This window comes from Catharus ustulatus, chromosome 3, assembly GCF_009819885.2.
Source record: "Catharus ustulatus isolate bCatUst1 chromosome 3, bCatUst1.pri.v2, whole genome shotgun sequence".
NCBI lineage: Eukaryota > Metazoa > Chordata > Aves > Passeriformes > Turdidae > Catharus > Catharus ustulatus.
In genome coordinates this window covers 42,189,954-42,215,168 of record NC_046223.1, presented here as the reverse complement: position 1 = coordinate 42,215,168, position 25,215 = coordinate 42,189,954, and the positions used below count along the sequence as shown (strand labels likewise).

Below are 25,215 nucleotides of genomic sequence, written 5' to 3'. Positions count from 1 at the left end.
CCCCCTCTGCTCTTGAACTGCTTTTTTATTCTCAAGAGAAAAACTGCTTCAACCAAATATATCTGAGGAGAAAAAAAAATGGTGTCTATAAGAAGTTGATCACTTTGAAAATCAAGTTCAGGAATATGCATTAATAGGAGGTCCTACAAACCTTGGGACATGTTGCTCTTCTAGTTTTTTCATGGATCATCAGGCAGGCCGTACCTTATGTGCTCCTGCTCTGCTGAAGTGCCTTTTTTTTTTTTGGGTTTTTTTTTTTTGTTTTGTTTTGTTTTTTTCCCCCTTTAACTTTAGTTTATAGTGAAAGATCCTGCAACCCTGCTAGGTTCAATCTGGTTCTATAGGCTTCAGCAGCTGGGTCTTACATGGCAAATCCTCCTATGGGGTCAACCTTATCTAGTGCCCTGCAGGAGGTTTCCCCCTTGTTATCACAAAGTGTGTGCAGCAACACATTCAGTCTTCTGAAACAAAACTGATTGTCAGTAGACAAAGAACAGCTAGGCTTCCTTTGTTGTTATAACCCAGATCCCTTCGATCCTGAGTTTTGGGTGATGCCTTTCTAGGAGCAAACCTTGCTTGACCTAAGCAGATGGAAGCCTTCAATTGGGAAGGAGCAAGACTGCAGCTCCTATACCCTGCCACTGTCTCTCTGCCCTCTTATGAATTTATCAGGCTGGCTTTCTTATGAAACCAAATCCCTTTGCTTCAGCTCCCCTGCCTCAAGGGTGAAGCTTTGTCTTTTGAAGCTATGGCTGTTCACCTTGCCAGGCCCACGCTTCCCAGCACATGCTTACCAAGGAGCTCAGTGATTAACTCTGCCAAAACCACTCTGCCTCCAGTTAACTCTTCTGCATCTCTATATCCTCCAGTACTGAAGTTCATGGACAGAATATGCTACCAGGTTATCTTTCTATTACATGAGTATCTTTTATAACAAAGGGTCTCTTAGGAGACAAGTAACAAAAGTTCTCTGAAAAACCTTATGATAATTTCTACATACCTTTTCTTCCTTATCCCTGCTTCTTGCCTGTCCTCTCTTAAATCTCCTTGCATCTCCTTTATGAATTTCCCCTGTATCCTAACCTAAGGTAGAACTCTGTTACATTAACTTTGGTACGTCAGACAAGTTAAATGCAATATAAGAAAAACACCTGCAGAAATGTACCACCTAGAGGGAATTGCAGGACTTCAGATGTCCAGAGAGTATAAAGTCCTCCTTGAAAGTACTTACATGGTCTCCTCGTATGAAGGCAATTTTTTGCCTGTACCTGCTGTCAATCATTTCTCCTTTGGTATCCTTTGGTATGCAACATCTAGCCAAGTGCTTTCCTGCCTGAGAATTGCAAAGGGTTTGTTTGCCCCTGGATGAGCAGTGCTGGAAATGGTTCTGCAGCTCTTGTGCAAAAGAATTCCCTGTGACACTACTGAAGTCTGAAGAGTTTTGTCTGGGCATGCCTTGTTGCTAAATGTAAGATGCCAACATAAAATTCTTGCAGTACCTATCCATTACCAGGAATGACTGAGCCTTTAGCTCAGTGTTCAGACCTCAACAGTTCCTAACACCACATGATCTCAGGCTTCTTGATATTGTCGTTTTTCATGCTACCCTCCATGTGCCTTGTGTCCATCCCAGGTAAAGTGACCTCAGCCAGGACCTCCCTTGCTTTACTCCCAGCCTCTGTTTGATTCTTCCCTTCACTTGGGATACGTGTACTTTCCATTTCCAGCTAAAGCTAAAAACACAAGGTTATCCTGAACTAACTTCTTTTAGACCCTATCGTAAACTAATCAACCACGTGTCAGAAAGTGGACGTTTCTTTCTATTGGCTTGAAAAGTAACACCAGGAGCATTGAGAAGTTATGCAGAGGTGGTTGGGAGCAGGTGCCATGTGGGTAGTGATTTTTCCCAAATTGCTTGGAAGCCTGGGGAGATTTACATGCAAAAGGAGTGTGTAACCAGTTCTTCTTCAATAAACAAATAGGAAAATCCATGCTGGTGTTCAGCTTATGTGAGGTCTACAGCATGTGTTGTGAAGTATTTTTTTGTACGGAATTTCATTGTTTTTTGGGTTTTTTTAAGCTTCAGCTCTTCCCCACCCCAGTATCCCTCTGTCCTGCTCCTGCTCTCTTTCCTGTTGCACCTCAGGGCATGTAGTGGTGTTGCCATGAAGCTTCTTGAAGCATCTGGGAAGAGTTAAGCACGATAGCCATGGATAATTTTTTCCCTTCTCTTTCAGGCAGAAAATGATTGCTATGTGGAAATTTGGCTTCGCAAATTTTATATTTTATTTGAATCCTATTCTTCTGGACTGTCTAGTTGCATTGCTAAAATATACATGACTCAGCCACATTTTTTAATGGGATCTTCCTCATTGCCTATGGGCCTAAGCTCTGACTCTTGGTAGGACACCTTTGTGGAATTTCTTGGTGCTCCTAGCCCTCAATGGGCACAGGCAGAGAACAGGTTTTTTGGCATTCACCATCACTTAGCTTTTATGCAGAGAACTTACTTTTCATAAAAAATGAGATGAGGAGGAACTGGTTAATGCAAAATAATGGCCTTTAGGTTAACAATGACTCGGAACTGATTTGACCCTGTATTACAGCCATAATTTTCTATTCCCTTTTTTCCTGCAGTGTAAATAGTGCCTATTGTAAGTCTGCATCACTCACTGGAACTATGTCATCTTTTTCTAACTGGGGACCTGGCATATTATTTTTTTTGCAACAATGCGTGTCCTATATTTTTTTTAAATACATAAAATGTACTAAGCTGATTTTGCAGAGTAGAAGTGTTTTGCATTTCTGGTAACTGCTTATTTTGAAATGTGATTTTTACAGCATAAACTTTCAATCTCATTTGAGAATTCTTAAAGGTGAAATTAGGAGAAATATGTCAATTGCCTTGCTGCAAAGGAGTTGGCTGTCCAGATGCATTTCTTGGGTTTGCAGTGCAGTGCACTGGTGAGTTGTGCCATGTCTGGTATCTGCACATACCTACATGGGGGAACTTTTCAAGAGAAGCTGATGTATTTGTAACATCACCTACAGTGCTGAGATGAGATTCATGAACTTGGTGTCAATAGCTGCAGGTAGATGAGAATGTAGTTTTATGCATGCATGCTTCTCAGTCAGCTTCTCAGTACCTTTCACTTGTCCTTCAGATGAGGCCAGTGAAGCAATGACAGTTTGTACCTGCTGAGTATCCAGCCCTTTTTGGATCCACAGATCAAATTTATTCTTCCCTGGAAAGGGGGCCATCTGTGCATTTCTATATTGTCCTTTATGGCACTGCTCAGAGGTGCTGCAGTTTGGTGCCCTCATATCTGTAAGAGATGCTTATTTTCAAAGCAGACAGTTTTAGCATCTGACAAAAGATCTCTTAGGGTTTCATCATTAATCCAGTGTAAAAAAAAAATAACAAAGCCATCCACAAAGCAGTAGGGCTGGGGAGGGAAATACTTCTTTGTTTTTGTAGATGGAGGCTTACATTGCAGGTTGACATTCCAGCAATATTAACTTCATTAAGGCAGGAATGCAGTGCTGCATTCTTGCACAGGAGGGAGGATGCTGAACTGGGCTGGGGAGGAGTGGGACCCCCAAGAAGAGATAATGAATTGGGGTGTCCTCCTGTAGCCTGGCTTATTCTTGTGGTTTTTGTGTATCTCCCAGTAGGCCTGATAATAACCTGGAATCCTCAGGTATGACAACTGTGCCCTCACAAAATCATCTCTAACCTAATTAACGTGGCAGATAAAGAGGGGCTGTGGGTAAAAAATGGCTTTACTGCAGTGTAACTGTTCTGTCACACTTTTCCCTTTCTGACCTAATATTCAGGTGTGATGGGATGGTTCAGAGTATGGCACTGTGCTTGCTGTTGCAATTTTCCCCTCCTGATTGAGGAATAATTAACATGTTTCTCTAAATGCCTCTGAGCATCTAGTTCATTCTTCAACTAGAAAGGAAAACTGACCCTTCTGCTTGTTACAAGTCCTTTAACAAGGTGTCAGCTAAAGACCACAGTGCAGGCAGAGCCAATATGGGCTTCACCCAGCACTGCTGTGCCATCAGGAGCAGCCCCGTGCTGTGTGGAGAGCCCATAGTGGAGGGTTTCCCCTGCTCCAGGACTGCCAAAGCCTAGGGAGGGACTGGGCGGCATGCTTGTGTTAACCCATTCCAGTCGCTTGCTGTGCAATTGATTCCCTAAATGAGCTTTTACTTACTTTTATTAAAAGCTTTATGGAGCAATGCTTACCAGCTTGGCAGCTGACAAGGGACAGAGACAAGCCTAACATGAACAAACCCATCTCTCTCTCACTGACTAGGACTTGTATCAGCCCTTTCCAGGGAGTGTTATCTGATCTTAGTGGACCTAGACAAGGAAGGACTGGAGCCATTGTAGCCCCTAGCCACCTTATCTTACAGACAGAAGTGAAAGAGGCAGGTGCAACATGCAATCTCTGTGATGATAAAAACTCTTCCTCTCCTTGTCAAAACAGCCAAAAAACTTCCATATCATCTCGTGTGCTACAGCACTTAAATTCCCACCACGGACACTTTCAGAAATTCCACACAGCTATTTCGATGGTACTGTTAATACTGTTTTGTTTCTGTGGGTGATATGTCAAGTAATGCCATAAACAAAAGTGTGTATTAAAACTACAGCTGCAAACAGTACGATGCAGGAAAGAGCATGGAGACAGAAACAGGACTTTTTTGGGCATTGCCCTTTTTGTATCCGGTGTTACTATTTTACAGAAGGTTTCCTAGTAGGGTGATGTGTGGGCCAGTTCTGGATAGCACCGGATGTGATTTCTTTAACTTGAGGTGGGAGCTGAAGGAGGTGGCGATTAGAGGTTGTTTTGCTTGCTTGTTTTTTGAAAGCTAGCAAAGAAAATATTTGTTGTATTTGCCTCTGTAAGGAGCTGGAATGCTTTGGAAGGTGGCCATGGAGTAGCTCAGAGCCCCCTTCAACACCTACTGCAACACTGGCCATGCAAGGCCTGCATCTGCCATAATACAGACATGAGTGCAGGCTCTCATTTGGAAATCTGGGCTGGTCTTAAGGGGCAGAAGTTTGTTTTGTGAAAGGTTCTTTTTTATTTTTTTTTTCTTCCCCTTTTTACTCCTGCTCCTTTCATGTTTAAGGAGCAAGCTCTTCATCTTGACACTTGTGTCACCTGTCAAAACACTGTCCTAAGCAAGATCAAAGAGTAGAGGGACTGGTCAGGTGAATGTGCTCAGCTGGCATTGCTGCTGCAGCCTGAAACACCTGTCAGGTCTTGCCTTTTTTTTTTTTTTTTTTTTTTTTTTTTCTAAGAGACTTGAAGACTCAGGAAAAAATCTCACTGGCTGAGTTGTTTGTATTTGATAATTGGTAAGCAGTACTATGAAACATCAGCTTTGAAAGCACAAACCTCTTTCAAGATGATGTGCCATTCAGGCTGTGATCACTCTTACTAGGGTGGAAAGTAAGTCCTGGTCCTTTAGTCTTTTGAGGCAGGTCAGGTTTCCCTTCCTTTCATTCATCTTTTCCTTGTATTAAAGAAGTTGGGTGTGAGCAGGACACACCAGACCTTCTGAGGAAGGCGTTTGTGTTTGGTTCACTTCTTTCTCACCCTTTCAGAGGATTCCCTTCACATGCAGAGGATGAAACCTGTCAAATACCCAACTCTGTTTACTTGCTTTTGCCATGTTGGACCATGGTGCTACGTGATGGCAGAATACAAGTTTGGGTAGGGCTTGCTTGTCTGATAATAAAAAACTGAATCTGGTAAGCTGATGGTACACTTTGCTGGGTAAGATGATGTTTCTCTTTTTTTTTTGTAAATACCTTCTTGATTATAAAGCAGGAATTCTGCAGTTCTGGCTAAGGTGTTTGGAAATCTTTAGCTCGGGATCTCTTGAAGGCATGAATCACCTTCCTTCCATGCTGTCTGGAGTAGCACATGTACTTAAGAGTACTCTATTTTTTATTTTTTTCCCCCTGCCCTGTCTATTCCCTGGTCAGCAAATGTATTGCTTTGAAATAACTTGTAGAGTCATCTAAATGTTTAATGACTAAAAATTTCCAATTGTTTTACACTGAATTCCTTTTTTCTTATCTTTCAGATAATGAATATGTTTTTATAGACCTGGAGCAGAAGCTTAGCAAATACTTTTCAAAGGAATGGAAGAAAGAGACCAAAGTAAGAGAAGTGTTTAATTTAGGCGGCTGCTGCTTTTTTATTGGGCTGCACAGTGAAATGAAAACTCTTAACTAAGGTCCATAAAGCATTTCTTGAGGATATCTTGAAGTATTCTACATCTTGAAGATGTAGAATACTTTTCAGTAGCGAGATGCAGTGACTTTTTCATAGTTGTACAATTAATTAAAGGAGGTAAACCAGCCCCTTATAGAACTTTACCTGAGCAGTAGTAACCACAAGGTTGCTGCTTGGCTGCTGCAAAAGTGGAGAAGGTCAGTTGGTCGGTTTTCCATTTGAATTTAATCTGGGTCTTAGTCTGGAGACCTCATTTTTATCCTTAAGCTAAACAGCCTAAAATAAGCTTTTGTGACTTGAATCTGATACGAGGGGAATTACTGGAGCTGTGACTTTTCCCAGAGTATGTGCAAAAGGACAGTGGAGAGAAAGGAAGGATATTTTGTTTGAGATGAGTTCTAGTTTTTATGGCTAACTAGCCCTGACAAGAGAGGGGAAAGCTGCATGAAATAAAGACAAGCCCATGTAATTGTTTAATACTGTTCATTCAGACATGATAATGCCTGTTTGTGTGTGTCATTAATAGAGGAGCCACAGTCTAGAACAAAGTATAGCATAAAATTGCTTTCAGATATCTTAACTGGGTCGCTGTAAAAGTTGTAAATTATTTTTCCACCTTGCTTAAGGGTTTTTTTTTTTTTTTTGCAGAGTAGGCACACTTGCCATTTCTGCTGCTTATAGAAGTTTGGAGATTACTAGTGAGGTTTAGGGATCTCTCTTACCCCCAGGCATGTGCTCTGCTTTTCTGAAATGAGTGAGAGTTACTTCAAAAACAGCCAGAGTCATGCAGAGGGGCTGTCTGTCCAGCCAGTGAGAGCTTCCCAAAGCAGGTGTTTCTGGTTGCCTCAGGATGGGGGACGCTTTGAGGTTATTCTGTGATTGGATTCTTGCTATGTTTTTCTGGTCAGGATAACCTCTGGCGTGATATGAATCATAAAAGACTGAATGAGCTGCCATTGGCAGTACTGCAGTCTGATATGAATTTGCCTGTTGGACTGGGTTAGTTGACAAGAATTTAATTCCTATGAAGAGGTTTCAGGTGGAAAGCCCAGTCCAGCTGATAAAATAAGATGACTATGAACAAATTCCAGAAATAAACTGGAGATGTTTGCATGATCAAGAAGCTGTCTGCATCAGATTTGGAGGGCATGCCATGGACTTTGTCCCAGTGACATGGGTCTGACCAGCAAAGCCTTGAAGCTGCCTGTGGGAGCAAAATGACCTGTGTGAACATTAAAGTGGCAGAACAGAAAAGATGAGAGAATGAGCTAGTGAGATGTTCCTTTTTACTTTTTTTCCTCCTGTTCAAACAAGCTTGTAAGTCGGAAAGGTAGTCTGTAGTTGTAACAACAGGCCTCACGCTGGCTGTTTTCTAACAGCACTCCTCAGTGTGAAGCAGACACCAGCACTGCCTTTTGGTCTGTAGGAACGTGTGAATAACTAACCACGAGCCCTGCCAAACCAAAGGCTCGGAGAGGACACCAGGCTGGTGCGCCTCAGCCCCAGGCAGCGACTGCTGAACGTGGCAGCACGTGTGTCCGTGCTGAGTGATGTGGTGTGGTGCAGGGATGCATGGATGGATGCATGGATGGATGGATGCTCCCAGGAGTGCCCTGGAAACACCGTGGCCGTGCCCGCGTGGCACGCTGCCCTGCCACCTTGCCTGGTGCTTTGAGGGAGGCAGGGTTAAACTTGCTGCATTCAGCACGAATGTGTTTGTGGTGCTGCCAGGTGCTGAGCTAGGTAATTCTGGGCCAGCCTGGGTGTCCCCAGGCTACACTGGGGCTCTTACACCAGCTCATCCCTTCTATCCAAAAATCTTCTGCTCTTCCTAGGATATTTTGTTGTTCAACCTGTTTGAATGTTTTGTGATGCCTTATTGTCAAGACAGTCAGACTCCCCCTAAAACTTGCCAGGAGCTAAGAGTAGAAAATGAAAAGCAGTATGAGGAGTGAATTTTGGAGGAGAGAACATTACCAGATAGGGTAACAGGAATTTTGGATGCTGATCATAATTTAACTCATCTTCTGTCTTTGCTCTAGGGGACAGAGAAATTCAGCCCTCCATTTGTTGCATTCTTTAGAGTACAATACTATGTAGAAAATGGAAGAGTAATAGGGTAAGTTCTCTTCTTTGGTAATTACTTTATTTTGAATTATTCAATGCATTCTTAAAGTGAAAGAAAAATAATGTTTCTTTCTTAAGTTCATCTCTGTGAGCTCATTGAAATAAGCTTTAAAAATCTGCTTGACTTTTTTTTTTAAGACCTTCACAGACTTACTCACTCAGCTATTAATGTTTTCTGCCTGAATCATACCCCATATCTCTAGGAAAATTGTGACTGTTTTTCCATGTATGTTGCATGAGCATGTTGAATGACGGCATTATCAAAACACGATTAAGCACTCTTTTGCTTGTGTCTTTTGGTTGTATGAAAGGCACCGGATGAATATACCAAAAAATAGTGTGTGTATATATATATATATATATATATATATATATATATATATATATAGATAGATAGATAGATAATATGTATATATATAATATCAGAGCACATGCTTTAGATTTGTTTTTTGTATTTGAGTAGTGCTCTGTGCCATCTACTCCTGGAAATGGACTTTCACACATGGACAAAAGAAATTACTTCACAAGTTAGAGTTTTTCATTTGTAGTCCATTCACATGGAATATGGGCTGCACTCAAAACAGCACCACCCTCACCCATGGTACAGAACAAAGGATGAGGTAGTTAAAAATGAACAACTGACAGAGTTAATTTACATCACCGCTTCTGGTGTGGCTCTGTCCCTGAGGGAAGCCAAGAGCTGGGATCATTTAGGTGGATTAAAATCTTCACCAAAATGTTGGCATTTGTTCTTGTCTTGAACAAAGCTTGTGGTTTTCTGTTTTCTCTCTCCACAGTCTTTCATTTTTGGATGCAGGGGACTCTTTCTTATGGTGTCTGTTTGGCTGATAAGTGTTTTTGGTTTCATTTTGCTTTTTTTTTTGGTACAAAAAGAGATTACGTATCATTCTGCCACTCCCAAGTTATGTATCTTTCACCATCACAGGCATATTTCTCTTGCACTAGTAGTTTAATTGGAGAGGTTTGTAGAGCCATGCAGAGATAGTTATCTGGCCCCTTCAAACTATACTTGCACACTTTTACAAGCAGGCTGTAGTGTCCAGCACTTCATCTACATGTACATGTCAGCAGCCTGCTTCCCATGATCTCTGGGGGCAGGGGGGGTGTGGATTATCAAGACTATGCCACAGTTATTCCTTATCAGAGAATCCCTGTTTAGCAGCTTGAGGAAGAAGACAAAAACAAGCCCAGGGCTCCCATGTCTTTTGATCTACCTTGCAGGGAATTAGCTGTTGAAAACTATCATGAGCCTAAGGCATGGTGAAACAAAAATGCAGTGCCAAGTTTAGAGGGGAAAGGAGGACAGGTGTGCAAGAAACAGAACTGGGAGTCCAAGGAAGTTGAATCTCCTGGCTGCTACAGGAGGCTTTCCAGGGAAACATAAGTGCTTGATTGTAGTCAGTCTCCAAAACAGGTGTGATGTGATTTTTCTTTCATCTACCTTCTGCCCTAATTTCTTAGATCTCATGCTCCTCAAGGTAGGAGCTACCATTCCTCATGTTTGTGCAACACTTAGTGGGAGAAGACCTTGATCTTGGTTTGGTGCTCCTTATACGCACAATTGTATCAGGGTGGCATTGGCACACATCAGACATGTCAAAGTTTAATCCCTCTTCTCAGCAGAATGATGTTTTTGAGGGGCCTTATCTGAACTTTGTTCTTGAAGTAAATTTGTCTTTGTCTTGCAGCGATAAGGTGGCACGGCAGCTCTACTACTGCCATCTCAAAGAGCAAGTACTTATGTCTCATTGCAACCACAAAGAAGAGATCTACTTCTTGCTGGCTGCCTACAGCTTACAGGCAGACTTGGGCAACTACAGAGAGAAGGTCCATGCTGGCAAATATTTTGAACCTCAGGCTTATTTCCCACAATGGGTAAGTTTGAGGGGGGAACCTTTCTGTCAACAAATTAAGCATGCAGCAGGAGCTATGCCACGGTGGTACCTAACTGCAGCCATGCAACTTCCCCAGCTCCCATTGCAATGGCCAGGCAGATGGGTAGAGTATCACCCTGAAGGTCCCTCAGGAGATATCTCTTTCCACTGAATGTAGGTGCCCATTCCTGTTGGTGCACTGTAGGTTCAGTCATCAGTGAGGTGGATGGTAGATCCTTCTTTGGTGATGGAGTGTGTTGGTGTCACACGAATAACTCTGACAGTGCAGGTGTCTTAGTTTAATTCTTCTATAGCTTAAAGGGTTGTGTGTTTCCAGTGGTACATCAGCAAGATCTGCACAACCCAAGCTCTCTAGAAAACCTCAGGGCTGCAAAGCCAAGTCCATTTCCCTTTGTTCCCATCTCTGTAATGCTTGCCTCAGGGATGGATAGATCGCAGCCCTACAGGGGTAATACTACTCTGTGCAGTGCCTCTGGTGCCTGGTTTGTCATTAATCTTTGCCTCAAGTGTAGTAAGAGGAAAGAGAAAGCATTTGCATGTTTGTTTATAAGCATGTGTGTGTGACTTGTGCCCTTCAGGACTTGCAGCCAAGATTTGATTTAGTTGTCAAATGAGGGTAAATTAGCTAAGACTCTTTTAGTTGGCTGCTTGTCCCAGGCAAGTTGCATCTCCCCTGTCAGATGGCACTGTCCCCTGCTTTGGGGAGAAGGTTCAGATCAGTGACAGAACTTGTCTTGAAGACTGATAGTCTCTTTTATGCCCAAGTCCTAGTCTGACTGCCTTGCTGTGCAGCAGCATGCCTTTCTCCCAGAAAACAGGCCCTCATCCCATGCCATTCCTTCTTATGGGGTGCCTGTCAGGCAGTAGCTAACAAAGGGCTGGAAAAGGTGGATCTTGTGTGCTGTTTCTGAGGCAGTTAAAGAGCTTATCACAGACTGTTGCTCACCTGTGCTGAGCCACAACCCCAAGCAAGTATGTGCGTGATTTATTACATCATTACAAACAGAAAAATCTGGCAGGCGTGAGGACGCTTCTCTCCCTGCCCCTGGGCTCCCATGGGGAGATAGTGAGCAGCCTCCTCCTCCAACACAATCACTTCCTTCAACACATGCTTCATATCATTTGGCCAAGGGCTGCTCCAAATCTCGTGCCAGTGAGGAGAGGCAGTGCTGCCCTGGGCTGACCCACCCAGCTTTGAGCCATGGAGCTGGCACATCTCCTCCTGCTGACACAGCACAGCTGATGGCATCAATATTGCCCTCCACCAAGGCCAGCCTTCCTTGTGGGAGGGCAGCTAATCTGGCAGGGCATGCAGAGGTGTTAGCAAACAGTGTAAGCAAGGGGTTTAATATAAAATGTAACTGGGACCTGGGTAGTGATGGGGTCTGGTTGGTTTGAGCCAGGTTGTTTCTGGCAGGATGTCCTCAGGTACCACCCCTGGCGGTGGGGGATGTTGGAAAGTGATTTCAGCCAATTTATCCCTCTTACCTGTCACTGCCACTCCCAGCCTGAAAGGAATCAGTTGGGCATGGGAGAGGGCTGAGCTGCCCGGTAGCCTTGTACGAGAGGGCACGTGGGCAAACATGGGAACAGGGCAGGAGCAAAAAGCCCAGTGCAGGTTGTTCTACTGCTTAGTGAAGCCACGTGCCTGCCAACCACTCCTAAAAGATAAAAAAATACCTTGAGATAGTGTTATCCACCCCTTTGAGAATGGAAATGCTAAATAAGCCTAACGTGTAGTTTCTGGTCTTAAAAGGAAAACCTAGTATTTCTGTCTCTTCAGAGATATTGCTGCTGATTGTGTTGGCATGCAGAGGAGTATTTGTTATCTGACCATAAACATTTATGGAAGCCAACAGTTAGGAAAACTAATTCCAATACTTAAAAATGCAAAGAGCTGATTGCTGTAGTCTTCGTCTGTTACAGTTTTGCCATTAGGATCTGTTTGGAGACATCGATGTCATTTGGGCTGCTTTAAATTCTTATCCTCCAGGGAGGTAGAGGCAAACACAGACTAACATCTTGAGGGAATACATGAACCTCCTCCAGCCACTGCTGTGCTGTTGATCACAGCTGCTTCTCATGGGGGTTGCTGACCTGTTTGTTTTTTTTTGTGGTTTAGATAATTGCAAAGAGGGGGAGCGACTACATCTTGAAACATGCCCCAGAGATGCACCGAGAACAACAAGGGCTGAGTGCTAAGGAAGCAGTGCTGAAGTTCATTAAGGAATCCTGCCTGCTGGAAGATGTGCCCGTCCATTTCTACAGGCTGCAGAAGGTTAAACAAAGAGCTTCTTATTTTGAACTTCTCTCCCATCATTAATTGAGTGCACCATGGCATTTTTCTCTCTCTGTTTGTCTGAGGGACAGTTGCCTCTCATTCAGAGGCAAACAAATCTAAAATGCTCGGCCAATGAGGCCTGTTCCCACAAACAAATCCGTTGCCAATATACAGATATAGCTGGAATTTCGTTTTGTTCCTCAGCCGAGAAACTGGCCACAGGAATGGCAAAACTTAATATTTGTCCCTGCCTCTCAGTAGAATTGCACCAGGGAAATCAATGAAGCCTCTTTTTTTCTTGTTGTAGTTCATTGAAATAATGGCAAGAGGTTGGCCAGCTTTCACACAAATGTTGTGTAATAACTGAAGGTGACACTGGGTCATTCCAACTTTCGTATCTCCTTCCTTCTTCAACCCTGCCAGAGTGCTTGGTGATTTCTCAGCTGTATGCTTTTCTCAGTAGTTTTGGATTCCTACATTATTGTTTGTTAAACTCCTCACCCATACCTGCTTAAACAGAAGGTGATTCATTTTCACATGTTGAGTGTTTAGATCTAGAAAAAGGACTAATGAGAAGTTTTCTGTTCCACTTAGGTGAGTGAAACCTGCCTATGCAATTAGGAAATTCTTGGGCCTTTTTTCCAAATGGAGACACTCTACTCTGTCAGACTCATAATTAAATTTTTGGGGTTTTTGTGCGAAGTGGGAATTATGTCTGGGAAGTATTTATATCCTCTGAACATACCAACAGCTCTAGTTACTAAAGAAACATGGATTTTCTAGAGAAAATAAGTTTTGATCAGTAGTCCAGGCTTAATTCCTTGCAAACCATAGATGCTCACCTACCTATCTTCTGTTCTCTGTTTTGATTCTTAATGTTGTTAATGATGCAGTCATGAGAGAGTTAGTTACACTTGAATGCCATAAGAAATCCAGCTGTTAGGACTGAATTTTATTTTTGGATTTTTTATCTGAAAACACCAAGGCTGTGAAATTGGTTGCTCTTAATACTTAAATTCCTGTCTGACTTGAACTCAGGCATAATGTACTCTTCCATGTCTTGTGTTGATCCTTAATATGTCTTATTCCTGCTGTGTGACACAGTTATCTCATTTTGTGGTGAGAGATGTTCCTCCTAGGTGATGCTTGGGTCACAGATTGCCTGATCAAGCACAGAGGGATGCCAGGTGAAGGTGTTGGTGTGCTGGCTGCCCTGAGATTTCAAAAGCAGTCACTTTTGTCTTAACACCCTCCTCATGGCTTCTACTGAGGTTGGGAACTGCAAAAGAAAACATAACACACTCCATATCTCTCATTCAGACCAATACTGATTTATGAAGCTCTTTGTCCTTAGGAGGCAGAAAATATTTCTTAGTGACTTTGAACTGAAGGCACAGATGATACCAGGGGCAAAGGGTGAGATAATGTGACAGCACAAGGCTTATATCTTGTAAGCCAGATGAGGAGAGAAAGTTGTAACATAAAGTTTGAGGTCTGTGAGCCCATACATTTTTACTCCCAAAATTTTCTTTCTACTTTTCTTCCTAACAAAATGCATGTGTTCCCCTCCGTAACTCTGCTGTGTTAGAGAGGCTGAAAGAATTAGTTTATGATATTTTTTAGTCTTCAAGCAAAAGAATCTGATTAGAAACCAAGTATGTCATACCAAGATGCAGCATGAGTTAAAAGTCAGACAGTATTTCAACCCAGGTAATAAAACTCATGTAAAAGCACCTATTCCCAACACCAAGGTCAAATGTTAGAATGAAAGTCCCAGTAACTGGGCATTGATTAGCTCCTCCTTAATCTAGCAAAAACCCTTGGATGGGAACAGCTGTGCTGTGGCAAGGAAAGGAGAATGGCTTCCTCTTCTGTTTTGGGCTCTCTGTCACCTGGAGAGCCAGAGTGATGCATGTTCATAGGGACAGCAGAGACAGCACGTGGTTACAAGAGAGGTTACAAGGTACCTCTGAGAACAGTAATTGTCCATAGCCTCAAAGCACTAAAGCTACAGAATTCCTTGTCCAGGGAAGCTAGGACATATGCCGGTGAAATGCCTGAGCCTCCCAGCATGAGGGGATTTTAGGTGTAGGTATTTCAGGGGTCAACAAGGCAAGGTGCACTTTACAAACATAATAAAAACCAAATGAGCTGATGGCATCTGATGAGGAGTCCTGCTACCTCTCCTGCAGTAGGTGCCAGAACAAGAGCATGGTCTTTGTAGATTAACCTTTGACTCTTCTGTTCTTTTAGGATAAGAAGGAGGATCGACCGACAGTTATCCTGGGCCTGACCCTGAGAGGAATGCACATCTATCAGGTAACAGACTGCTGTGAAAGCCTTCTGGTGTAGCATTAACTCTGCCCAGTTCCCTGTCCTCCCCCCTCACCGAGGCTCCTCTGATTCCCCTGTGAACACCAGGCTCCACATATCTCAAATTCTTGGTTGTTTGCAAATTCTTTGCACATCGCTGACTCCACCCTGTACCTGCCAGTCCCTGTGTCACTTTGAGTTTGATGTGTTGCAGGAGGTGAATCACGTTCGCCAGCTCCTCTACGACTTCCCCTGGTCACACATCGGGAAGCTGGCCTTTCTGGTGAGTATGATGGAATGGAGGCCATCTGCCAGTGACTGCCAACTTGGGATGTGGCAAAGCTGATGGCCTCCCCACGCTGCTGTGTCAGGTCCTGTCACTTATGCACACAAGACCACAACTATATCTGGTAACTGTGTGGCTGAAAATGCTCATTTCTTTGGCATCTTTCCTCTTTGTGCAGGGGAAAAAATTTGAAATCCAGCCAGATGGTTTGCCCTCTGCACGGAAACTGGTTTACTACACGGGCTGCCCCTTCAGGTCACGCCACTTGCTGCAGCTACTCAGCAACAGCCACCGGCTCTTTCTGAATATTCAGCCAGTTTTGAAGCAGATCCAAAAACTGGAGGAGGCTGAAGGTATGTTAGGGAACACCCAAGTGAGTTTGGTAAGAAGAAGAGTGCAGTCTGTTAGTCTCTCCTCTTGTCTCATGGTGCCTCGTCTCATCTAGTTAATGGTGTTTCTGCTTTATCAGGCAGCCAGTGATAGAAACAGAGGTGTTAGGTACGTTTCAAGTCCATTTCCGAGAAGTATTTATGGCTCCCACATTGTAGACTCTGATCAGAAAGTATGTTTGTGTGAGAGCAGTAGAGGAGTGATATCTTCTTTCAAGTGGTTTCTGTCTTTCCCTTCAGTGGGGTTACAGCAGTGGCCTTGAGCTGTGTGGGTGCAACCAGAGGCATATGCCAGTCACCTGTACAAAGGCTCACTGATCAAGTGCCTGTGGGCAAAAAGCCCTCAGTTGTTTTGTGTCCGTTAGTGTCTCACGGATTTCTCAACCACCCTCAGCACATACAAGCCATGGGGGAAATAATAAATCGTTAATAAATAGCAGCCACAGGAATAAAACCACTTGTTCTTAGCTGACTTCATGCAGGGGTGGGTATTTCAAGAACCAATCAGTGCATCTGATTTTAAAGATTAAGTACTGAAGTTCACTAAGTAATTCCTTTTTTTTGTTTGCTTTTATTTTGCTTTGTTGTTATTGACCTTCACTCTGAAACCTACTGTTTTCTGTATCATAACTGCCTCTACCTGCCTGTTCTAATTTAGGAGATGCTGGGTTTACTGCGAGTATGACTAATTCTTTTACAACCACCTGAGCATCCATCTGTTGAGCAAACAAAATATAAAGCTGTTCCTGTGTTTGTTCAGTACCTGCAGCAGTTGTTTCTTAGTTGTTGGCTTCCTTAAAGTTCTCACTGGTTTCTCCCTTCTTTCTTCCTCAGAGAAGAAGCGCTACCGGGAGTCCTATATCAGTGACACTCTGGACATGGACCTGGACCCGTGTGACAAGAACTCCCGTGGCAGCGGGAGCAGCGGGGGCAGCCACAGGGATAACCGCCTCTCGCGCCACTCCACAGGGAGTCACGGCAGCTCCCACACCTCGGGCATCGAGGCTGACTCCAGGCACCGTGTGTCCGTGGAAATGTCGGTGGATGAGCCCTTCAGCATTGACCGGGTGCACAGGAAAGAGAAATCATGCAGCTCAACCATCAGCTACGGTAGCTCTGGCATTGACAGTGGCAGCAAAGGGCGGGCTGAAGATGACACTCAGGATGATGGTAAAGAATTTGGACATGTGGAGCAACTTCTAAGCTGACTTTTGTCTTCTCCTGCAGGAGGGCAGGGAGTGAGAGACTGTACAGCAGCTTGGAGCACAAGTGTAATGCTAACCATTCTCCTGCTGCTCTCTTCCTCCTAGAGCTTGAGCTGGCAGTAGATGAGCCAGAGGAGATGCCTGTAGATGAGCCTTTAGAGGGAGACCAGTTAGAGGAGGCCACTGTGGGAGAATCTGTTGAATCCCTGCCTCTAGATGCTGCTAGCTGCCAAGGTGAGATGGCTTTCTGCTGCTGCTCAGTGCTGTTCTTCAAGGCTCTAGCAACAGGCATAATCTGAGGGATCTATGAAAACTCTTATCTCCTTCAAAACAGCTGCCAGTCTATTTACTGCCCTACTGCAACAGGATTTGCAGGCAGCTCATCTAGAGTTTACAGGCCAGCATTGTGTGTTGTACAGTGCTACTCTCCTCTGTGCTCCTCAAAGTCTCCCTTCTCTAAATGTGCCAAGCTTGTATTCAGTTAATGACAAAAAGATAATTGAGGTAAACCATTTTTAGGAAAGGAATATGCTTTAATATCTTGTATGCCACAAAACAGCCAAGGGGCTTTGCTTCAGAATAATGGGATGGTCACAGGAATTCTTAGGTAAAGTTTTGTGGCTTGTGATACAGAGAATGCTAGGCAACAGGGTTATGCAGGAGCTCTCTGGTGTTAATACATACAGCTTTTATAGCAAAGGACGAAGGGTAAAAATGGGAGAAGTTGGCAAGAAACTGTTTTCTTGAAAGTTTTCAAACATTGATCTTTAGGGCCAAAAATGAGTACTTGTGAGCAATCTTGTGGAGCACTGAGGGTGCTTAATGATGTGTATTTATCTTAAGAGGATAGCGCTTTTGGAATGTGGCCTGTGAGGACAACTTCCCTTTTCTACAAAACCTCAAACTTGCAATGCTTTTCACTTCCTGCTTCTCCTTTGCAGCTATAAATCAGGAATCTCTGTCTGTGGTGCAAGTCACACTAATCAAAATGAGAGGCCAAAGTGTGGAATCCCTTCACCAGGTAAGGGAGAAGTTGCTCAGCGGGAAGGTCTGTGTGTGGGCATTGAACCGAGGTCTAGTGTAATGGAGACAGCTGTAAATCAGGACACCTGGATTAGTTTGGATTTCACTGATTTTTACATGGTGTAATCAAAACCAGCTGCTGGCCAGCTGCTGCTCTCAAGAATAGGACAAGACCATCATTTGGGCTCAGAATAGTATAGAAAGGTTTGGAGCAATCAGCAGGGAGATCTTGCAAGCCAGTTACTTTCTACCTTTAGTCTTCTAGATGGGACATGGAAAATCAACTGTTTCCAGGTTTTCAGTGCAATAAAGAGCAAAAACCATCTATGCAGTTTGGATATGAGTTGCAAACTTGATCATCTTGAAGCCAGAAGTAGCTTACATCAGAGCGAAACCAGATGCTCAAGCTCTAGTTGTTATATCATTTGTGTGATTATAGTCTGTGTGTACTGAAATCTTTGTTGTCAAGATTTTCTTTTCATCAAACACTTGAGAAAGGGAAACTATGTATGGTAAAGTACGTCACAGAAGAAGTTATATTTGGAAGAAGCTTATTAAAATGTTTTTTTAAGACTTCTTTTCAAAGTATAGCTGTATCCACTGGGTAGAAGTGTTGTGGTTTATTGAAAAAAAACCCAACCAAACAAAGCAAAAACCACAAGAAAAGCACCTCTACCCTTTCTTCCCTCTCTTAATCCAAATTTACCTTATCTAAAACTCTTAACAAGAATTTCAACCACTTCTTAAGACTTTTTTTATTTTTTAAATTTTCCATGTTTCTTTCTGGACCCAGTCAGAAATGGTAAGAAATTTTTGTTTATCAGCAAAATAGTCCATAAAGTGCTGTAGGAGATTTGAATAAAACCTTGGTAATTTTTTCCAAAACTAAAGACTATATAGTACCAATCATAATGAATTTATTCTTCTATCTGAGTGGAAGACTTAAGAGCTCATGACTGGAAGTGGACATCTTGCTTAAACCTCTAAGGTTTTTAAAGTTATTACTAAAGCTATCATGCTAAATGATCATGAGGCATCTGTTTTACAAAAACAGTTCTGCTCAACACAGGACTGTCTATATGTTTGCAAAGACCTGGCTGCCACTTTTGTGCATCCCATACTTGGTGCCTCCTTACAAAACTATCAAAATCTTCCTTACAAGGTCATGTAACTAAATGCTGCAGGGTTTCTTTAGTGTTGACCAGACAGTTCAACATATTCCTATTTCTGGGAGTACAGCTGAACCAGAACAGGATTTCCTCAGGGTTGTTTTATTAATTCCCCTCCTATGGCCGTGAGAGAAGTGATACTGGGTGGAAGTTTTCTGTGGTGCAACAGAAGTGTCTTGGTTTCAAAATTGCAGTAATTTCATGACCATAAGGCGCACCGGACTATAAGGCGCACCCCCCGGGAGTCGGCAAAATTCACAACTTTGTAGAGCAGATAAGGCGCACCGGACTATAAGGCGCACTTTTTTTTTGCAGCAAGGCTCTGCCCCCAGCTCCTCCCGCGCAGTTGCTGGCCGAGGCCCCGTCTCAACCCGGCAGCCATGGGCCCCCGGCCCACCCGGACCCAACAGGGGTAGCGCCGCGGGCCACGGGGCCCTCCTGGACCCAGGAGGGACAGTGCCATGGTCCCCCTGGCCTGCCTTCACCCGGCAGGGGCAGTGCCGTGGGCCCCTGGGCCCGCCTCCAGCCGGCTGCTGTGGCACTGCCGGCTCCCCCCACGGCTCACAGCTCACACTTCCAGGGTGGCAAATGTCGCAACTTTGTCCATCATATAAGGCACACCGGACTATAAGGTGCACTTCTGGGTTCAGGGGAAAATTTTAGTCAAAAGGGTGCGCCTTATAGTTGTGAAATTACTGTATATTCTTGAAATTAGCCTTAATATTAGCATTTAAGAAATTATTATTAAAGAGGCAGAGCAAGTAAAAAATACAAGTGTTGAAGCTTGAAATGTTCTCAAATGGTCAATAATTCCTTCACAGAGGCTTATGTAGCAAGATGGTGCCTCTGGGAACTATTGTTGATTTGTTGCTGCTCTTTATGGAACACTGTTATGTAGATGAAACTGTTTGTTGCAATTACTGGACACTGTAACCCATTAGTTTGCATGGTTGCCTTCTGAACCTTTCCTTCGGTTCATTAGACTCAATGTGTTCAACCACTTGGGGTAGTTTTTTGTTAAGTGCACTTTGTCCGTTTGAGGACAACTGAGAGGATCTGCCAAGAAGTGTGAGGTCATTCAGGTGTCAGTATCTGCCAAGTGTTTCATCCATTGTACTGGACACTGAGGACACAGGGCAGACAGATCAGGATCTGGCTTAATGTGGCAGGACAGCTTAATATACTTGTAATCTCTGAATTGTTCACAGCACTTTCTTTAAGCCAGAATCCTTCAGAAGGCTGGTAGGGCTCTTTTGAAAGAGTGGAAGAACAATTTTGAGAAACTTAGCATGCATAGGCAGGATCATAAGGCTGTGTCTGAGCTCATTGTTTTTATTTGTGTGTGTCTTGCTGAACTGGCAGGTCAGATCGCCCAAAAGCCGGAGCTGCATGGACCAGCACAGCCAGAGTTTGGATGACATCCGCTTGTACAAGCGCCAGCACCCATCACTAAGTGCCACGCTGTCTTCAGACACCTCCCACAGCTACACCTTCGGCTGCAGCCTCGAGGATAAGCTGTCTGTCTACGGCTGCGTGTATTCCACAGCGGACTGCAAAACCAAGTCTGCCCTTTACGGGAAGCGATCCATGAACTGCCTCTCCTTGGATCTTCTGGGAGAGGACCAGCTCCCAGAGGAGTTTGTGGTGTAAGGAGATTGGAGCTCTTCCATGCCATGAAACAGCTCATCATGGAAATATATACCTCATTAACGCATGTGATGTCATGCTGGTTCTTGCAGGAGATGGTGAGAAGCTTTGTTATTCAGCTCCGTATCAGTAAGTGGCATCACATCTGCAGACCTGGCTACAGGGCAAATCAACTGGAGTGTAGCACTTAACACTGGCATTGGTAGTGTCTGTCTGAGCAGAAAATGGAAGTGGCCTGCACCCTTGGCAGTGACACAACCAACATAAAAACCAAAAACAGTGGACCAAAACTGACACTGCACTAGTAAAGCAAACTGTGTCTAAATGGATTAATCACAAATTTAAAGTCTATGTCATGTTCCTATCTTTCTCTTGTGGTCCATGTCTCTTAATTTTAGTGTATAGATAGTTTGGTTGTCTTCAGTTTGTGCTGCTGCAACATTGCCAGCAGCTGTCAGGCCAGAATATACTCTGAGCACATTTGGAGGGCTATGTATGGAAGTGTCTGGCCTGCTTCAGTTGTAATTAACACGAGTTGCTCATTTGCTGCACTGGGAGCAAGACCTGCTCTGCCAGGAGTTTCTTCTTTTGTTGTTGTTGTTGTTACTTTGTTGTAAGCATCCAGCCAAATACAATGTGTGGTTTTTTTTTTTTTAATTTTTCTTTATTGCAACAAATGGAACTGACTGACAGCTGTCTACCACTGCTGTGATACAGATTGGCATTATATCCTTGGGGAGATAGGGAGGAGATAAAGCAAATTACTTGCCTGCTTTTGAGAGTACAGAGGGCAAGAGCATTAACTGACTGGCTTTTGAAGAGAGGAGTGTGACTGGAGAATTTGTCCAGGCATGATCACCCCTTACTTAGATTGATACTTTAATGTTGTTCTTTTCTTTCTTTTTTTAATAAATCTGTTCCTTATACTTTTTTCCCTCTGCTTAGGAGGCAAGTAGGGACTGGAGAAAGTCACTTTGCAAGGACAGACAGAGTGACTGTGTTGTACTTAGTCAGGGATAGGTCATGCAAATATGTGTGTGTGGTGCTGCAGGGCTGATAGTGGAAGCATAGGGTGTTTGTGTGCCAGACCAAGGGTACTTGTTTGGTGATCTTGAGAGTGGTGAATCTGGCTGGGCTGGCTCTCACTAGGGAAATAATCATAATTATGCTGGTTGATTCAAGAATTTAGTGTGGAAAACATCCTGCTATCTTGTTACATACAAATAAATTTATGTTTGATTTCTTCCCCTCACCAATTCTTAGCATTGGGAAGCTTGTGCTTGAAGGCCCAGCTTTGTGCCCAGCTTTTGACAGCTGTGTGTTCTGGCAAATTCTAGAAGCAGAGGAATACTATTCTGCTGGTTGGGAAAGTGTGTGTTGTGCAGTGTTGGTCATCAAAAGCTGAAGATAACCTAATTCAGGTAAGGAAGGAAGCCAGACTATGACAAGGAAGGTTTGAGCTGCTTTTTGATGGTGGGCTTGCAAGCTCAGTAGCTGTCTGGTAAATTGCATTCCCGTAAGTCTTTAAGGAACAAATCCATGAAGTCCATCATCTTGCTACTTCTGAGTGCAATGCAGAGACAGACCATGCAGGTGCATCTGCATTTACTGAAGTGGGATCAGCTGCTTTACATCCTCTGAGATGAATCCAGTGTCAAACCCAAGCTGGGTGCACTGTAGCCATGACTTAATCGACTGTGCCCTTTTAGATCACACTGTTCTTTCCTTTTGTAATGAACAATTAAGAGCTGTGTGTTCACTGTAGCCTCTTTTCCCATGTTCCAAACAAAGCCAAAATGCCTTTGCATACTTGAGGTATGTTTACTGCATCAAAAATAAATTCTTCTAAGTGCATCTAAATGGGTAAAGGGAATCTGGCTGGCTGCTCTTGAACAGTCCAATCAAGCCTCCCACTGTCAGTCACTCATTCCCTGTTACCTGGATCCTGTTTGGCCATAAGCCATGGGAGATGGGCCTGGCCAGGATCCAGGAGGCTGTAGTACAGGGAGCAGCCTTGCAGGCGTGCAGGAGCCTTGCTCTTGCAGCCACCAGAGAGCTGGAGGGGTGGCTCTTACTGCAGCAGTGCCTGTCCATGAAAAAGGTCAGGGGGAGGTCAGGAATGAGGGCCCCACTAACCTGTTGCTCTCCCACCCTTGCAGATGTACAGTTGCTTGTGCTTCTGGAAATGGTTGTTAACAGGAAAAAAAGGTCAAAATTCAGTCAGTATAGTTGTTTGAAAAGTGTCATAAAATGTATGTGCACCATGTGCATACTTCTCTCAAAGACAATCACATCCGTATCTGCTTCAGCATAACCACATCACGAAGTGTTTATTGCCACTGGGCAGCTCACTGTTCTGGTTTTGCAGTTAGCAGGCATCCAAAGGATTTGGTGAAGCGCTGTAATCCTGCTGACTCTGGTTACAAAATGCACCAATGCCTGAAAACAGTGTAGCCGACTCTTGCATGTGCATCCACTGCTTGTACATTCCAGGGGGATTCTTGTATTTATTCATGGCTGGTGGGGAAGGCAAACTGCAGGTCTGACAGTCTTCTCTCCATGGTCTGTGCAGTTCCCTCCACTACTGTAAGTGACATATGCGTATGAAGGGCAGACCAGACACTTTTGTGTATAGACTGAGAATGAATCAATATCTTATGAGCACTGTGAATATCTATTATGCAACTTTTGTATTCGTATAAAAAGAAAACAAAACAAAACCACCTGCTTCTGTTAGTAATACATTTATTTTTTGTTTGGATTTAGAAGATCTCTTATTTTGGGGTTTGATAGTTTGATAGATGTTAGTGTATAAGCATTTATCAGCTGATGTTAGAAACTAGTTGCCAATATTTGTACATATTTGTAAAATATTCCTGTTATAATCACTCTATTTTAATGGTAAAAGTTTCTCCTTTCCATGAAAGGATTTTCTTGTTTAAAATAAAATATAAATAATTATATGTACACCTGCAATAAAGTATGGATAGAAAAAAAGGTAATTGTGTAGCTTTTTTGTGTGCAAGGAGTACTGTGTCTTCCATTTGAGATGGGTTGTAGAAATTAATTTGCTGCCAGACTAATCCGTATGAGCTCAGTTTATGATGACAAAGCCAGAGGCACTGCAGTCACTGGAACAACTCCTGTTGCTCCTTGCTATTCTCAGTAGCACAATGCCAAAGGGCCTTTGTCAGGTATTAAAAACAGAGCTGAGCAGGTTGGAGTCAGCGGGACACTAAAAGGGGCTGAATTTGTCTGAAGAGACAAGTTAAGCTGCTTGAGGTGGTTAGTCAAGAAAACCAAGTGTGTGAACTCCCAAGGCTGTAGAGAGATCCTGTCAGCATCCTCCCGGGGGCTGCATCCAAGGACAGCTGCCAGCCCACGGGATGCAAAGTGCTCTGAAGAGCACTCCACCAAAGTCACCTAACCTGCTGGCCTGGAGTCTGGTATGGAGAAAGTAAAGTTTTCTTTTCTTGGGTCATAAATCTATGAAGGAGATCTGTATCTGGATCTCTTCTTGAGGAAGCTTGCTCAATGGGAGCCTCTTCTAAATGTTTTTGCCCTTTTCTCTGGAAGAAATTTACTTTTTATGTACTTTGATATTGCAGTGCTGCCCTTCTTCTTAAGATTTCCATTATTGTACTTCATATTTTTTTCCAGTACCTGCTATGTTTCCAGTATACAAATTTTCAAAGACTTTAGAAACTCATCCAACTTTGGCTTGGGGATGCTGGAAGAAGGTGATTTGATTATACATGGAGCCTTGTATGGAGAAAAAACTAAATAACAGATCAACATTAAATTACACAAATTTGAAGGATTTGGTCACTTCTCTTTGTTTCTTTGCTTGACAAGTAATAGCACTTTCTTGCCCTCTAGGATGGACTGCTGCTGACCAAAATGTATGAAATGAGTCTGTCTCAGAAGATGAGGCTTCTCACGGTGCCAGTAAATCTTGTGTGGGTTCTGTCAAGTGCTGCAGTGTGGGATGAGTGTAGTGTGGTCACTACACTGGATCTGTTTTGAGGCATGCCAGCTGCAGGAACTGTGTGGAGGTAAGGCCTGAAGGTGTGTGCTAAAGCTGATGGGTCAAACAACCCAGGTGTTTTGGGTGAGGCGAGAGCAGTTCTTCAATGGATTTCTTGGCAGCAAGTCTGAGACACTGAAGGCTGATACAGTGTTCTAGGAGTCTGAACATTTTTGAGCAAGAACTGGTCCTAGAGCCTCTCACTGGAAAGCTGTGGCTCCTCGCCCACCAGCACGGTGGGGATCCCTCTGTCTGGCTACGGTGGCTCCTGCTTACTTTGCCCGGGCTTCTCCTAGCAGCTCTGCCTCTCTACCTCGGAGCCCCTGCTCTGACACCCCCCTTTCTTGGAGTGTTCTCCCGGGCTCGTGGTGCCCAAGGCCCGGCTCCTGCCTTCATGTCTCTCCTGGATGCCCACCCCTTGGGGCGGGGGGAGGAGGAGGGGAGCCATGGTGTCCCCCGGCAGTTCTGCCCGGCCCGTGGCGGCAGGGGAGGCCATGGGGCACCAAGGGCCGCGCGGGGGCGCCCGAGGAGCGCGGCGGCGCTCAGGGGTCCCTCAGGGCCGGGCCGCG

At 43.9% G+C, this 25,215-nt stretch overlaps 2 protein-coding genes across 2 annotated transcripts in view; one reads left to right on the top strand and one right to left on the bottom strand.

Moving 5' to 3' along the window:
- The window catches only part of FRMD1 (FERM domain containing 1), a 42,884-nt gene extending 17,760 nt beyond the window's left edge, over nucleotides 1-25,124 (top strand). Inside the window, exons 4-14 of the mRNA XM_033054582.1 lie at nucleotides 6,112-6,197; nucleotides 8,306-8,382; nucleotides 10,100-10,286; nucleotides 12,429-12,584; nucleotides 14,841-14,906; nucleotides 15,115-15,183; nucleotides 15,365-15,539; nucleotides 16,410-16,745; nucleotides 16,886-17,014; nucleotides 17,722-17,801; nucleotides 20,335-25,124. Of these exons, the coding sequence (XP_032910473.1) occupies nucleotides 6,112-6,197; nucleotides 8,306-8,382; nucleotides 10,100-10,286; nucleotides 12,429-12,584; nucleotides 14,841-14,906; nucleotides 15,115-15,183; nucleotides 15,365-15,539; nucleotides 16,410-16,745; nucleotides 16,886-17,014; nucleotides 17,722-17,801; nucleotides 20,335-20,622 (1,649 nt within the window). The 3' untranslated portion in view covers nucleotides 20,623-25,124. The remainder of the gene's footprint in view (nucleotides 1-6,111; nucleotides 6,198-8,305; nucleotides 8,383-10,099; nucleotides 10,287-12,428; nucleotides 12,585-14,840; nucleotides 14,907-15,114; nucleotides 15,184-15,364; nucleotides 15,540-16,409; nucleotides 16,746-16,885; nucleotides 17,015-17,721; nucleotides 17,802-20,334) is intronic.
- KIF25 (kinesin family member 25) overlaps nucleotides 1-25,215 on the bottom strand; it is an 89,205-nt gene that overhangs the window by 13,544 nt on the left and 50,446 nt on the right. The gene's annotated exons all lie outside the window — the stretch shown is intronic.